Raw genomic sequence first — 17471 nt, forward strand, 5'->3', positions numbered from 1 at the left:
CTGTGTATCATGGAGAAGTAGTCTATTATATAGCATTTAGAACTTAATATGACTGCTTCAATCTATGTGTATCAGGAACCTAAAACAACGCTGTGCAGGATAAAGAGGCAGTCTGTTGTATGGTATATGGAGCATCTTATGACCACTTCAGTATGTCAGTTGTTTTTAAATGTGGTGGAACCTAACTCAAGTCTGTGCAGCACAGAGAAGCAGTCTACTATAGAGCTTCAATACATGAGAATCAGGAACCTAACTCAAGTCTGTGCAGGACAGAGAAGCAGTCTACTATAGAGCTTCAATGCATGAGAATCAGGAACCTATCTCTAGTCTGTGCGGCACAGAGAAGCAGTCTACTATAGAGCTTCAATACATGAGAATCAGGAACCTAACTCAAGTCTGTGCAGTATAGAGAAGCAGTCTACTATAGAGCTTCAATACATGAGAATCAGGAACCTAACTCTAGTCTGTGCAGCATAGAGAAGCAGTCTACTATAGAGCTTCAATGCATGAGAATCAGGACCCTAACTCAAGTATGTGCAGTATAGAGAAGCAGTCTACTATAGAGATTCAATGCATGAGAATCAGGAACCTTACTCAAGTCTGTGCAGTATAGAGAAGCAGTCTACTATAGAGCTTCAATACATGATAATCAGGAACCTAACACAAATCTGTGCAGCACAGAGAAGCAGTCTACTATAGAGCTTCAATGCAAGAGAATCCGGAACCTAACACAAGTCTGTGCAGAGAAGAGAAGCAGTCTACTATAGAGCTTCAATATATGAAAATCAGGAACCTAACTCAAGTCTGTGTGGCATAGAGAAGCAGTCTACTGTAGAGCTTCAATACATGAGAATCAAGAGACTAACTCAAGTCTGTGCAGCACAGAGAAGCAGTCTACTATAGAGCTTCAATGCATGAGAATCAGGACCCTAACTCAAGTATGTGCAGCACAAAGAAGCAGTCTACTATAGAGCTTCAATACATGAAAATCAGGAACCTAACACAAATCTGTGCAGCACAGAGAAGCAGTCTACTATAGAGCTTCAATGCAAGAGAATCAGGAACCTAACACAAGTCTGTGTGGCATAGAGAAGCAGTCTACTATAGAGCTTCAATATATGAAAATCAGGAACCTAACTCAAGTCTGTGTGGCATAGAGAAGCAGTCTACTGTAGAGCTTCAATACATGAGAATCAGGAACCTTTAACGACCCTGTGCAGAATGGAGAGGCAGTCTGTTGTATAGCAGACACGCTGGAGTGGCCCCAGCACGTTGCACACAGCGCCCTCTGCTGGCGGTGGTCACCAGGACAAGCAGTGCTGTGCACACTTACGCTCTTCATGCCCACGATGGACTTTTCCACCTTCGTCACATAGGTCACGTGGTCCTCGTTAGATTTTAGCTCCTTCTGTTGGATGCGCTCGTAGATGCCGACCACCATGTCCCGGGGAATGTCCGCTCCGTCGTCCACCCCTGAGGAGGAAACGGGAAATGGCTCGGTTAATAATTGTCACCCAGTTTTTCCAAGGACTGGAGAATCTTCCATGGCACAAACGTCGCCAACTGTCATGGCGGCGCTGGGCACTGTTCAGATTTCAGTCTATTTCTCCACCCGATGGTTTCTAATGTCTGCGATCACAACAGGCAGGCTCAGGTGTCGACCTGCTGTGTGCTGATTCATAGGCAGGCTAGCAAGAGTTAATCTCTGCTGGTTTGCTTGCCCCTTTGGTCACATGTTGTGAGGAGACCTATCACATCTGCTCCCCTCCTATTTATGCTGGTTGAAACTTTCCTCCCATGCCAGCTATAGTTTACTCTATGTTGGTCTGTGAGGTGTGGTGTCCTACCATTGCTTGGAGCAGTTGTGGAGTTTGCTCCTGTTATTTTGTTGCTTCCTTCCTGCTCTTGTTTTCCTCCTAATCTCTTATGGCGTTATCCTTTGTGTCTGCTGGTGGTTTCCCCCTGTCTGTATTTATCTGTGGGTTTCATCACACTCCTGTCCTGTCCCTCCCTGCGGGGAGGAAGGGGGAATGAGATCAGGGCTGGTCAGGAGCAGGGCCAGGAAGGAGACTCAGACCTCTCCACCATCAGGAGTATCTCTGAGATTAGGAATAGCAAAGGACCCCCTTGCTTGAGGGCAGCTTAGGAGCCCCGGGCCCCCGCTATCCCAGAGTCATTGGGACATTCAGTCCCCAAAATGGGAACGTCTCGTGGACACACATAAGAAGCCGGACGAGGCGTCCTGAGGGGCATTTATCATGGGCCACGAGTCACTCTACATGGCGGCACTATCACTAATAACCCTGTGGTGGTTCTGACCTCTGAGGTTTCGGATGAAGTCTTCCAGCATCATCTTGCGGTCGGGTTTGATGCTGGGGCTGTACATGTCGGTGTTCAGAAGGATGACAGCAAACGCCAGGATAAAGATGGTGTCCGGGTTGTGGAACTGCTGGACGATGTCCGGGTTACACATACAGTACCGCTGGCTATAGCGGGGGGGGAGGGGGGGGGCACAAGAGAGATCAGATTATGTAATTTCTAAAAAAAAAATGATGTTACATTGGTAAAACTGAAGCTGCATTTTTCATATCTAAATGCCTGAAACAAGTCTGTGCAGTATTAGAGGCAGTCTATTGTATAGCATATTAAAAAAAAAATAAAAACACCAAAGTGAAGCGGCGGCTCGACAACCTAATGTAATACAGCGCTACTAAGAAACCTCCCTATATCTGAGTGGAAAGGCCTAAAACAAGTTTGTGCAATACAGAGAGGCAGTCTACAGTATTGCACCTAATGAAACATTGGTCACCAACAACACAGACCCACCTGAAGGCTTCAATCAAGCGCTCCACCTTCTGCGCCTCGCCCTGAACGCGGATGTGCGCCTGGAACTTCCGCAGCGCCTCGTCCAGCTCCATGTTGGAAAAGTCCATTTCATCCACGACACAGCTACGAAAAACACGGGCGCGAGCCGAAACCAGCGGGGGGTGATCAAAAAGAGCGGGAAAGTCAACAATTACTGAAACCGCAGCAGAAATTATTCTTTGCAATATTTTACTATATTATTTTATGTTTTTCCACAGTTTTAGGCGATTTTCACTATTTGATTTTATGCTTTTTTTTTATATTATTTTACTATTTTATTTACTAATTTGTTATTTTAGTATTTTATCACTTGTATTAATTAATTCCACAGTGCTTTACAGACATGATCATTATATTACTTTTTTTATGTTATTTTACTATTTTATGTTAATTTACCAAATTGCTATTTTTTTTCAAATTTATGTTTTACTATTTTATTATTTTACATTTTTATTTAATGCTATTTAATTTATATTATATCACTATTTTATATTTTTTTTGTTGCTATTTAACTAGTTTATATTATTTTACTATTTTTGTATAATTCACATCATTTTATGAATTTATATTTTACACATTTACCGGTATATCATATTAATATTTTGTTATTATATTATTTTTTATTTTAAAAGTTTATATTATTTTACTATTTTATATCGTTTATGTACCGTATTTTATTATATTACAATTTTATATCATTTTACCATATTGTTAATTTACTATTATGTTAGTGCATTTATTTACTAATTTATCCTTTTTTATATTTCATATTATTTTACTAACTTTTTATTACTATTTGATGTTATTTTACCATTTCTGCTATTTTACTATTATATAATTTTTTTATTATTCTTCGCTAATGTATTATTTTATGTAATTTTACTATTTTATGTTGTACTATTTTAGATTATCTTTTACTGTTTTACAGTTTTTACCAATTTTATGTTATTTTACAAAATTTTGGTAATTTATATTTTGTCATTTTAAAAATGTATGTTTTAATATTTCATGCTTTGTTATTTTACTATTTTTTTTAAATCTTTTTACTGTTTTATATCTTTAACCAATTTTATATTATTGTACTATTTCATGTTTTGTTATTTTACTATTTTATTATATATTTTTTCAAATTTTTTTTTTTTACTATTTATATCTTATTTTATGTTACTTTACTGTTTGATATCAGTTTATAAATTTTTGGCAATTTTATGAATTTATATTATTTTCCAATTTTATGTTCTGTATTTTACTATTTTTTATCTTAATACTATTTTATAACTTTTACCTATTTTATGTTACTTTACTATTTTATATTATTTTACAAATTTTTGGTAATTTATCATTTTATGAATTGATATTATTCTCCAATTTTATGTTTTCTATTTTACTATTTTTTTTATCTTTATACTATTTTATATATTTTACCTATTCTGTTACTTTACTATTATACATTATTAATTATTGGCAATTTGTCATTTCATGAATTTATGTTATTTTCCAATTTTATGTTTTGTTATTTTATTTATATATATATATATATATTATATATATATATATATTTATATAAAATCTTTATACTATTTTAAATCATTTACTGATTTTATTATTTTATATTATTGTACAATTTTTGCTTAATTTACTACTCTGTCATTTTCCCATGTTAAATATTTTACTATTATTTATTATTTTTCAGGTTTTTTTTGTTATTTTACTATTTTATATTAATTTATGAATTTTTCGTAATTTTATGAATTTAAATTATTTTCCAATTTTACAATGTTATTTTACTTTATCTTTATACTATTTTATATCACTTACCTATTTTATGTTATTTTATTATTTTATATTATTGTACAATTTTTGCTTAATTTACTACTTTTTGCAATTTTATCATTTTTAATATTTTATTATATTATTTTTCAGATTTTTTTATTACTTTACTATTTTATATTATTTTACAAATATTTGGTAATTTCTCATTTTATAAATTTTAATTATTTTCTAATATCACGATGTTATTTTACTTTTTTATCTTTATACTATTTTAGATCATTATTATTTTTGTACAATTTTTGATACTTTGTCATTTTACCATTTCTAATATTTTACTATTATATATTTTTTTTATTGTTTTGTTTGTAAGTATTTTAGATCAAGGTAGTACTTTATGCTTTTTTTATTATGGGATTTTGGGCACACAGAGAGGTTTTTAGCCATCTTTTTGCTCTCCATGTTGAGTGACGTTTTCCCTTCTGCCGTAGACCTGCCTGTACACGTCGGTCTATATCGGGGTGACGTTTCACACCATGGTGGAGCTTTTTGGATTAATGTCGCCTTTAAATCTCCGCTTTGTATAGACGTTCTGTTTTTTTTAGTGATTTGGGTGCAGCAGCCGCGCGCCTGCGAGAGCTCGGAGCGTGTAATGTGCGTTCAGTAGCAGAATGACCTAGTTTCCGATCTCAGGTGAGGAGCAGAGACTGTGATGTATATGGCGGGGGGGGGGGGGGGGGGGGGTTAATAAAGGCCTTTGTATATATAGCGGTGGTCCTCAATGGTCCCACTCATCATCATGCAGAAGTGAGCACACCTGTCATTCGCGAGTATGGGAAAGCTGGGTTACTTGCTGTATTGGGGCCACATAAATAATAATGGTGCAATAGAACCGATATTCACGACAACGTTCATACCACGCGTTTCGGTCACTCACTCGAGGACATCGCGGTTGAATTGCTTCTTGCTGTTCCCAAGGAACTCTCCGATCATTTGCCGGCTCAGTCCTTTCCGTTGTAGTAGAAAATGTGCAACCCCGATGGGGGTGTCTGGGATGAAACCACGAGAGATCAAGAACTGGATGCCTTTATCGGGATTTCTGCGGAGGAGACAGAACGAACACAGCAAGTTACAGAGGACAATCCTCTACTTAAAGGGGCACGTCGCAATCGGCCTCATATAGTAAATTAACACTGTCTTTGTTGACCATATCAACCAATCAGAGTACAGCTTTCATTCTTTAGACAGCTCTGAGAAAATGAAAGCAGCGCTGTGATTGGTTGCTATGGGCATCACAGTTTTAGACAGTTTCCTAAATGAGGCCTACTGATCCCTACAGGCCTCTAGGACACAATGAAAGCTGCTGAGGTCCGAGAACAGGGACCTTCACCTACAAGACATCTTAATGTGTGACCCTAAATTGGTTTTCCCATTTTATTAGATATTATATAAAGGGGAGTCGTACGTTTCACATTGTACCCCGTGCGTAAATAAACCAATCGTCCATAATATTAAAACCACTAAAGGACAGTAATAACACTGGTAACCCGGTAACAATGTATGTGCTGGAAGCTGGAAAAATGGTAAAAGAAAGAGTCCGAGTGACAAGGAACAAACTGAGATGTGTAGAGAAGAAGGGCAGAGAATCTCCAAAATGATAGGTGGGTGTGTTCCCGCTATACGGCAGGTCTTGTGCAGTATTCCTGGTATACGGCAGGTCTTGTGCAGTATTCCCGCTATACGGCAGGTCTTGTGGGATGTTCCCAGAATACGGAAGGTCTTATGGTGGTTACTCGGATATGGCAGGTCTTGTGGGGGTTCCTCATACACGGCAGGTTAACAGCATATGGTAGGTCTTGTGGGGTGTTCCCAGGATACAGCAGTGTTCCAGGCAGATCTATGTGTTTTGTGGGGTGTTACCAGTATACACCAGGTTTTGTGAGGTGTTTTTGGCATACAGCAGGTCTTGTTGGTTGTTCCCAGGAAAACAGAATGTCTTGTGGGGTATTCCAGGTGTACAGTAGCTCTTGTAAGAGGTTCCCAGTATACATGTCTTTGGAGTGTTTCTGGTGTACGGCGGATCTTGTGGGGTGTTACCAGTATACACCAGGTTTTGTGAGGTGTTTTTGGCATACAGCAGGTCTTGTATGGTGTTCCCGGTATACATCATGTCTTGTTGGTTGTTCCCGGGAAAACAGAAGGTCTTGTGGGGTATTCCAGGTGTACAGTAGATCTTGTAAGGGGTTCCCAGTATACATGTCTTTGGGGTATTTCTGGTATACGGCGGATCTTGTGGGGTGTTTCTGGTATATAGCAGGTTTTGTTGGGTGTTCCCGGTATCCAGCTGGTCTTGTGGGGTGTTCCCGGTATATAGCAGGTCTTGTCGTTCCCGATATAGAGAGGGTCTTGTGTGGTGTTCCTGGTATATGGCAGGTCTTGTGGGGTGTTCCTGGTATCTAGCAAGTCTTGTTAGGAGTTCCCGGTATCCAGCTGGTCTTGTGGGGTGTTCCCGGTATATAGCAGGTCTTGTCGTTTCCGATATAGAGAGGGTCTTGTGTGGTGTTCCTGGTATATGGCAGGTCTTGTGGGGTGTTCCTGGTATATGGCAGGTCTTGTGGGGTGTTCCTGGTATCTAGCAAGTCTTGTTAGGAGTTCCCGGTATCCAGCTGGTCTTGTGGGGTGTTCCTGGTATACGACAGTCTTGTGGGGTGTTTCCAGTATACAGAGTGTCTTATGGGGAGTTCCCAGTATTCAGCGTTGGTTGTTCCCAGTGTGCAAAAGTTTTTTTTCGGGTGTACCAGATATCCGACAGATCTTGTGAGGTGTTCCTGGTATACGGCAGGTCTTGTGGGGTGTTCCTGGTGTACAGAAAGTCTTGTGGGGTGTTCCTGCACGTGTTCACCATGCATACGAAGGGCACACAATCATCAGAACTGGACCATGGAGCACTGAGGTGGACAGCTCGGTCTGTGTGCACCAGCATGGAACCAGGATGCACTATGGAAAGAAGACAGCAGAGGCAGTGACACGGGCAATGATCTGCTGGCGTCCTGTGGATGTGACAAATGCCCCCTCCATGGCATCAAATCTTTCAGAAGGATAATGGTGACCAGGTCTGAGGAACAAGGTGATAACTTGTCTACTGATCCCCATATCTCAATCTGATCAATTATAATATATCCGTGGGATAGGCTGGAGAAAAAAATCTGACAAATAGAGGCCGCACGAAGCAATGTAGATACCCCAGGACTCCAGCGGTCTTGTGGGCTCTACACCTCATATGACTAACACTAAATGAGGCAGGTGGTTTTAATATTATGGAAGACAAGTATATAAACACCAGGGATGTTGGAGAAAATTAAGACACTACTGAACGAGGGAGGACATATTGGACCCCATAACACTTTACCCATTCTCACATATTGAACAGGTTGAGTCCGATGCGGTATAGTCTCTTCCTCAAGGTGTCGGTGGAGAGAGTTGGTGATCGGCAGCTGGCAGGGTTTTCGCAATAGTACCGAGGAAGGCTGAGAATCATGGCTTGCAAAGCCTCCTTAGAAGACACCTCAGATACGGATTTGGCGGAAGTGGAGGTGCTACTGCTGCTCAGCTGCTCCGAGAGGTCGGCAGGTTCTGTTTCAGTAGGAACAGGTCCAACAAGTTCCTTCCCAACCCCGTCCCCATTCACCTCTGGCAAGGAGTTCTGTACATGATGCGTTTCATGAGCAGAACTTTCCTGGGAAGGAGGCTCTAAAGTCACTTCTCCGCTTGCCCTCTCCTCCTCAAGTTTGGGGTTCTGATTCCCTGCCAAGCAGTTGGACATGGAAAGGGAAGTGGATGAAGAGACCGAAATATTATTATTGTCTATCTGAACGGTGACGTCGCGGAAGGCCATCATTAACGTACTGCTGCTCTTGGGTAGAGTCCCCAGTTGGCCATCCTCAATGTCTCCTTCCTCTAGCTTCGGTGGCTCCAGTTCTGGGTTCTGCTGCATAAACGTCTCTCGGATCTGGTAGGAGCCCGCCTCAGGGAAGGCACACATGGTCTTCAGACTCCAAGTGCTGAGGGCATCGTCTATAGACTTGGCAAGAGATTGGACCTGTTCAGTGAAGGAGTCTTCAAGCTCAGTTAATGCCCCACTGATGGTGGCCGGGAGCGAGGGAGACCTCACCAGGGGGATGCCCATTAAATTGTAGCTTTCCAGTAGCGCTTTTTCAGCTGATGGGAAATTCTCAGGGTTATGTACCCGAACCTTTCGCAGGGAAATGCGTCGGGGGAGACGACTTTGGAGTAAGGAGTCTCTGATCTTTTCAAAGTTCTTGCTCAGCTGGTACTGTCGAAATGCTGTCTGGATGGTGCAAGCGGCCCTGCGGGAAACTAAGTGCCCCCCGTACTTGTGCTCAAGCATCTCAATCTGGAAAAGAGAGAAATGTTAGTAATAAAAACCACAGGGAATATATCAGGCACTACAGGAAACTGAGGATGCTACTGTTATGGGGATCTGAGGATGACGCCCTGTTATGGGGGATCTGTGGATGACGCTCTTATGGGGGATCTGTGGATGACGCCCTGTTATGGGGGCACTGAGGCCGTCAATCATATGAAGGATACGGCTCTGCTTCTGCACTGGACCTGACGCGTTTCACTGAGGTCCTGATAAGCAGGGCCGTGCCGCGATCTGAGGTTGGGGGCGTCTGACTCTTCCCGGTGGATGAGCAGATTTGGACTCGTCAATAGAACGTGAGATTTGTGCTTTTCGCTTTGGTCGCGGCTCCGGCAAGAAGTGAATCGTCTGGAAGTTTAGGATGAAAATAAATCTCATTACCGAGGGCAAGAACCGTAGCGCAGCTCAAACCCGGAGAGGCCGCGTGAGTAAAGTGCCGCAGTGCGTCCCGCAGCCTCGGGCTCTGCGAGCTTATTCTAGCAGAAAAAAAAGCAAAAAGAAGGTCACAGTAAAGACTGTGCAGCCTCCAATGAGATCCCTCCGAGAGCAGGAGTGCCGCCATCCCTGGCTGATAAATACCGTAACATAACTGTACACTGTGGCGTTACCCCGGGCCTCACCGCACATTCAAAACGGCCATGAATGTGTCACTCTTTACCGTAATCCTGGTATTACTATGTGGCCCTAATAGACATTGAGATGGTATATAAACACTGTATAGCAGTATTATCTGGCTCACTAGATGGCGCCACTATGTATGCACCGGCTCCAGCACAGGTTTTTGGGGGCTCTTACTTGTTTGTTTTTGAGGTCCAGGGACAGCTCGTAGTCGGAGTTATTGGTCCCATGAGAGCAGGTCGCGGTGGTCTTCCCTCGCGGCACGTGGACCGGCGAGCCTGTATGGTGCAGACTGGGCGTAGAGAGCGACTCCTCCTCCCCGGGCTGTACGGCACTGCTGCTCACCGGACCATCACCTTCCCGCACGTCCCAGGCCGTACAGAGCAGCTTCTTACTGGCGGAGTCGTCACTGCGGTAAGAAAATCATCTCAGCAACATCTCGTTGTAATGGTGAAGACCCTACTGGTCATACTGGTTTCCCAGACTCCGCCATCACGCAAGAGTCCGGAAAAGCCGACAACACTATGAAGAGCTGCGATGGCTGCCATATTGGTTATACCCCAGCCGGTCTGGTTCCCATCGCCCGTGAGCGAGGGGAGCACCTAGGGCACCGCAAGGCTGCTATACTGGTTGTCACCTGGCAGGTCTGACTCCCATTGCCCCTGAGCGGGGGGGACCTCGAGCACCGCATGGCTGCCATATTGGTTGTCACCTGGCTGGTCTCACTCCCATCGCCCTTGGGCGGGGGGCACCTCGGGCACCACATGGCTGCCATATTGGTTGTCACCTGGCTGGTCTCACTCCCATCGCCCTTGGGCTGGGGGCACCTTGGGCACCGCATAGCTGCCATATTGGTTGTCACCCGGCCGGTCTCACTCCCATCACCCTTGGGTGGGGGGAACCTCGGGCACCACATGGCTGTCATATTTGTTGTCACCTGGCTGGTCTCACTCCCATCGCCCCTAGGCGAGGGCACCTTGGGCACCGCATGGCTGCCTTATTGGTTGTCACCCGGCCGGTCTCACTCCCATCGCCCCTAGGTGGGGGCACCTCGGGCACCGCATGGCTGCGATATTGGTTGTCACCCGGCCGGTCTCACTCCCATCGCCCCTAGGCGGGGGCACCTCGGGCACCGCATGGCTGCGATATTGGTTGTCACCCGGCCGGTCTCACTCCCATCGCCCCTAGGCGGGGGCACCTCGGGCACCGCATGGCTGCCATATTGGTTGTCACCCGGCCGGTCTCACTCCCATCGCCCCTAGGCGGGGGCACCTCGGGCACCGCATGGCTCCGTCTCTAACCCTTTGGCTCTGGAAGTGTTAAGGTGATTGAATATTTTTAGAAGAGCCAGTGACTTGGATAAGCTGATTAAATATGTTCTGTGCCCTCGGTGCGGGGCGGCGAGCCTGAATATTTTATATCTATTAATATAAATGCCATCTGGAAGCTCATAATACGCGCGCGCGCACACACACCGCCGCCGCCTCTACCGGGGCTGAGAACGAGGGCGACTCGGACCATTAACTGAATGGGAAATCTGGTAGCGGCTCGAAGCCTTCAGCCTCACATGGAGGTCAAATGGGTCAGACGGGAATCAGCCAGAACAAATCACACAAGGAGACTTGGGGTGGCATCATGCCCGGCGGAGGATGGGCAATGTGTCATCATTAATACTCCCAGCTGAGAGTATTAACCTCCTGGTCTGAACATCCATTCAGCCGAAATTACTGGCGGTATCAGTCACCACCGAGCAAGCGGAGAGGGGAGAACATACAGTATGTAGGACAGCGGCCGCCGGATGAGAGGAGCAAAGGAGGGAAAACAGCAAACACTAATGTCACAGAGGAGGAGACAACACACCGGAGAGGGGCACAGCAGTCAGCGGATACTAACATATAGGGGCAGTATTATAGCAGTTATATTCTGGTACATAGGGGCAGCATTATAGCAGTTATATTCTTGTACATAGGGGGCAGTATTATAGCAGTTATATTCTGGTACATAGGAGCAGTATTATAGCAGTTATATTCTGGTACATAGGGGCAGTATTATAGTAGTTATATTCTGGTACATAGGGGCAGTATTATAGTAGTTATATTCTTGTACATAGGGGGCAGTATTATAGCAGTTATATTCTGGTACATAGGGGCAGTATATAGTAGTTATATTCTTGTACATAGGGGCAGTATTATAGTAGTTATATTCTTGTACATAGGGGCAGTATTATAGTAGTTATATTCTTGTACATAGGGGCAGTATTATAGTAGTTATATTCTTGTACATAGGGGCAGTATTATAGTAGTTATATTCTGGTACATAGGGGCAGTATTATAGTAGTTATATTCTTGTACATAGGGGCAGTATTATAGTAGTTATATTCTGGTACATAGGGGCAGTATTATAGTAGTTATATTCTTGTACATAGGGGGCAGTATTATAGTAGTTATATTCTTGTACATAGGAGCAATATTATAGTAGTTATATTCTTGTACATAGGGGCAGTATTATAGTAGTTATATTCTTGTACATAGGGAGCAGTATTATAGTAGTTATATTCTTGTACATAGGGGCAGTATTATAGTAGTTATATTCTTGTACATAGGGGCAGAATTATAGTAGTTATATTCTTGTACATAAGGGGCAGTATTATAGTAGTTATATTCTTGTATATAGGGGCAGTTTTATAGTAGTTATATTCTTGTACATAGGGGGCAGTATTATAGTAGTTATAGTCTTGTACATAGGGGGCAGTATTATAGTAGTTATATTCTTGTACATAAGGGGCAGTATTATAGTAGTTATATTCTTGTACATAGGGGCAGTATTATAGTAGTTATATTCTTGTACATAGGGGGCAGTATTATAGTAGTTATATTCTGGTACATAGGAGCAGTATTATAGTAGTTATATTATTGTACATAGGAGCAGTATTATAGCAGTTATATTCTGGTACATAGGAGCAGTATTATAGTTGTTATATTCTTGTACATAGGGGCAGTATTATAGTAGTTATATTCTTGTACATAGGGGGCAGTATTATAGTAGTTATAGTCTTGTACATAAGGGGCAGTATTATAGTAGTTATATTCTTGTACATAAGGGGCAGTATTATAGTAGTTATATTCTTGTACATAGGGGCAGTATTATAGTAGTTATATTCTTGTACATAGGAGCAGTATTATAGTAGTTATAGTCTTGTACATAGGGGGCAGTATTATAGTAGTTATATTCCTGTATATAGGGGTAGTATTATAGTAGTTATATTCTTGTACATTAGGGGCAGTATTATAGTAGTTATAGTCTTGTACATAGGGGGCAGTATTATAGTAGTTATATTCCTGTATATAGGGGCAGTATTATAGTAGTTATATTCTTGTACATAGGGGGCAGTATTATAGTAGTTATATTCTTGTACATAGGGGCAGTATTATAGTAGATATATTCTTGTACATAAGGGGCAGTATTATAGTAGTTATATTCTTGTACATAGAGGCAGTATTATAGTAGTTATATTCTTGTAAATAAGGGGCAGTATTATTTTAAAACCATTCTCTCTTTCCTTTCTGGCCGCTCGCACACATACTGTTAATCATCAGGAGGCGATACTTAGTAGAGGAGAAAGTATAACCCTCTGTCATATGTCCTCCATATTCGCTCCTTGGTTATATAATATTAGTTGTGAATGGAGTTGTTCTTTAAAACAAAGTGACTGTATGTTGCCCTGTGCGCGGCCGAGCAGCTGGCAGACTGCATTAGTGTTACATCTCGGGGCCTCGGGATACTAAGCGGGGCGGGCAGTTACAGGGGGGGCATTTAAACGGTAAATCTGAAGTCCTTGCCTTTCTTGTGCCCGGGGGCAAATTAGGATGAGACGGATTTGCTGACAGAGCAACGAGGCGGAAGATAGAAAAGCTAAAGTGAGAATGAGAGAGAAATAGGCCAGAGTCATCCAACGTCAGGAGCCGGCGCCGCTGTGTCATGCCCAATGTATATATGGAGGTGTATGTCTGCAGCCAGAGATAGGCCAGTGTCTGATATATATACACTGCACAGTACCACTTCTCCTGTCCTGTATACTGGGTGTAATCCTCAGTATCTGTATTATTCTGTATATATACACTGCACAGTACCACTTCTCCTGTCCTGTATACTGGGTGTAATCCTCAGTATCTGTATTATGCTGTATATATACACTGCACAGTACCACTTCTCCTGTCCTGTATACTGGGTGTAATCCTCAGTACCTGTATTATTCTGTATATATACACTGCACAGTACCACTTCTCCTGTCCTGTATACTGGGGGTAATCCTCAGTATCTGTATTATTCTGTATATATACACTGCACAGTACCACTTCTCCTGTCCTGTATACTGGGTGTAATCCTCAGTACCTATATTATTCTGTATATATACACTGCACAGTACCACTTCTCCTGTCCTGTATACTGGGTGTAATCCTCAGTACCTGTATTATTCTGTATATATACACTGCACAGTACCACTTCTCCTGTCCTGTATACTGGGTGTAATCCTCAGTATCTGTATTATTCTGTATATATACACTGCACAGTACCACTTCTCCTGTCCTGTATACTGGGTGTAATCCTCAGTATCTGTATTATTCTGTATATATACACTGCACAGTACCACTTCTCCTGTCCTGTATACTGGGTGTAATCCTCAGTATCTGTATTATTCTGTATATATACACTGCACAGTACCACTTCTCCTGTCCTGTATACTGGGTGTAATCCTCAGTATCTGTATTATTCTGTATATATACACTGCACAGTACCACTCCTCCTGTCCTGTATACTGGGTGTAATCCTCAGTACCTGTATTATTCTGTATATATACACTGCACAGTACCACTTCTCCTGTCCTGTATACTGGGTGTAATCCTCAGTATCTGTATTATTCTGTATATATACACTGCACAGTACCACTTCTCCTGTCCTGTATACTGGGTGTAATCCTCAGTATCTGTATTATCCTGTATATATACACTGCACAGTACCACTTCTCCTGTCCTGTATACTGGGTGTAATCCTCAGTATCTGTATTATTCTGTATATATACACTGCACAGTACCACTTCTCTTGTCCTGTATACTGGGTGTAATCCTCAGTATCTGTATTATTCTGTATATATACACTGCACAGTACCACTCCTCCTGTCCTGTATACTGGGTGTAATCCTCAGTATCTGTATTATCCTGTATATATACACTGCACAGTACCACTTCTCCTGTCCTGTATACTGGGTGTAATCCTCAGTACCTGTATTATTCTGTATATATACACTGCACAGTACCACTTCTCCTTTCCTGTATACTGGGTGTAATCCTCAGTATCTGTATTATCCTGTATATATACACTGCACAGTTCCACTCCTCCTGTCCTGTATACTGGGTGTAATCCTCAGTGTCTGTATTATTCTGTATATATACACTGCACAGCACCACTTCTCCTGTCCTGTATACTGGGTGTAATCCTCAGTATCTGTATTATTCTGTATATATACACTGCACAGTACCACTCCTCCTGTCCTGTATACTGGGTGTAATCCTCAGTGTCTGTATTATCCTGTATATATACTGCACAGTACCACTTCTCCTGTCCTGTATACTGGGTGTAATCCTCAGTATCTGTATTATTCTGTATATATTCACTGCACAGTACCACTCCTCCTGTCCTGTATACTGGGTGTAATCCTCAGTATGTGTATTATTCTGTATATATACACTGCACAGTACCACTTCTCCTGTCCTGTATACTGGGTGTAATCCTCAGTATCTGTATTATTCTGTATATATACACTGCACAGTACCACTTCTCCTGTCCTGTGTACTGGGTGTAATCCTCAGTACCTGTATTATTCTGTATATATACACTGCACAGTACCACTTCTCCTGTCCTGTATACTGGGTGTAATCCTCAGTATCTGTATTATTCTGTGTATATATACACTGCACAGTACCACTCCTCCTGTCCTGTATACTGGGTGTAATCCTCAGTATCTGTATTATGCTGTATATATACACTGCACAGTACCACTCCTCCTGTCCTGTATACTGGGTGTAATCCTCAGTATCTGTATTATTCTGTGTATATACATTGCACAGTACCACTTCTCCTGTCCTGTATACTGGGTGTAATCCTCAGTATCTGCATTATGCTGTATATATACACTGCACAGTACCACTCCTCCTGTCCTGTATACTGGGTGTAATCCTCAGTATCTGTATTATTCTGTGTATATACATTGCACAGTACCACTTCTCCTGTCCTGTATACTGGGTGTAATCCTCAGTATCTGTATTATGCTGTATATATACAGTGCACAGTACCACTTCTCCTGTCCTGTATACTGGGTGTAATCCTCAGTACCTGTATTATTCTCTATATATACACTGCACAGTACCACTTCTCCTGTCCTGTATACTGGGTGTAATCCTCAGTATCTGTATTATTCTGTATATATACACTGCACAGTACCACTTCTCCTGTCCTGTATACTGGGTGTAATCCTCAGTACCTGTATTATTCTGTATATATACACTGCACAGTACCACTTCTCCTGTCCTGTATACTGGGTGTAATCCTCAGTATCTGTATTATTCTGTATATATACACACTGCACAGTACCACTTCTCCTGTCCTGTATACTGGGTGTAATCCTCAGTATCTGTATTATTCTGTATATATACACTGCACAGTACCACTCCTCCTGTCCTGTATACTGGGTGTAATCCTCAGTATCTGTATTATTCTGTATATATACACTGCACAGTACCACTTCTCCTGTCCTGTGTACTGGGTGTAATCCTCAGTACCTGTATTATTCTGTATATATACACTGCACAGTACCACTTCTCCTGTCCTGTATACTGGGTGTAATCCTCAGTATCTGTATTATTCTGTATATATACACTGCACAGTACCACTTCTCCTGTCCTGTATACTGGGTGTAATCCTCAGTATCTGTATTATGCTGTATATATACACTGCACAGTACCACTTCTCCTGTCCTGTATACATACACTGCACAGTACCACTTCTCCTGTCCTGTATACTGGGAGTAATCCTCAGTATCTGTATTATTCTGTATATATACACTGCACAGTACCACTCCTCCTGTCCTGTATACTGGGTTTAATCCTCAGTATCTGTATTATTCTGTATATATACACTGCACAGTACCACTCCTCCTGTCCTGTATACTGGGTGTAATCCTCAGTATCTGTATTATTCTGTATATATACACTGCACAGTACCACTTCTCCTGTCCTGTATACTGGGTGTAATCCTCAGTATCTGTATTATGCTGTATATATACACTGCACAGTACCACTTCTCCTGTCCTGTATACTGGGTTTAATCCTCAGTATCTGTATTATTCTGTATATATACACTGCACAGTACCACTTCTCCTGTCCTGTATACTGGGTGTAATCCTCAGTATCTGTATTATTCTGTATATATACACTGCACAGTACCACTCCTCCTGTCCTGTATACTGGGTGTAATCCTCAGTACCTGTATTATTCTGTATATATACACTGCACAGTACCACTCCTCCTGTCCTGTATACTGGGTGTAATCCTCAGTACCTGTATTATTCTGTATATATACACTGCACAGTACCACTCCTCCTGTCTTGTATACTGGGTGTAATCCTCAGTACCTGTATTATGCTGTATATATACACTGCACAGTACCACTCCTCCTGTCCTGTATACTGGGTGTAATCCTCAGCACCTGTATTATTCTG

General features: G+C 42.3%; 1 protein-coding gene across 4 annotated transcripts in view; it reads right to left on the bottom strand.

The window, feature by feature from the left end:
* Nucleotides 1-17471, bottom strand: part of IQSEC3 (IQ motif and Sec7 domain ArfGEF 3) — an 84314-nt gene that overhangs the window by 14748 nt on the left and 52095 nt on the right. For all 4 annotated transcript variants that reach the window (XM_075343639.1, XM_075343638.1, XM_075343640.1 and 1 more), the window contains exons 3-8: nt 9875-10106; nt 8055-9049; nt 5573-5734; nt 2827-2949; nt 2320-2486; nt 1334-1473 (exon numbers count right to left, since the gene is read on the bottom strand). In XM_075343639.1, coding sequence (XP_075199754.1) covers nt 1334-1473; nt 2320-2486; nt 2827-2949; nt 5573-5734; nt 8055-9049; nt 9875-10106 — 1819 coding nt within the window. The remainder of the gene's footprint in view (nt 1-1333; nt 1474-2319; nt 2487-2826; nt 2950-5572; nt 5735-8054; nt 9050-9874; nt 10107-17471) is intronic.

Source organism: Anomaloglossus baeobatrachus, chromosome 4 (genome assembly GCF_048569485.1).
Source record: "Anomaloglossus baeobatrachus isolate aAnoBae1 chromosome 4, aAnoBae1.hap1, whole genome shotgun sequence".
In the NCBI taxonomy this organism is placed as follows: Eukaryota; Metazoa; Chordata; class Amphibia; order Anura; family Aromobatidae; genus Anomaloglossus; species Anomaloglossus baeobatrachus.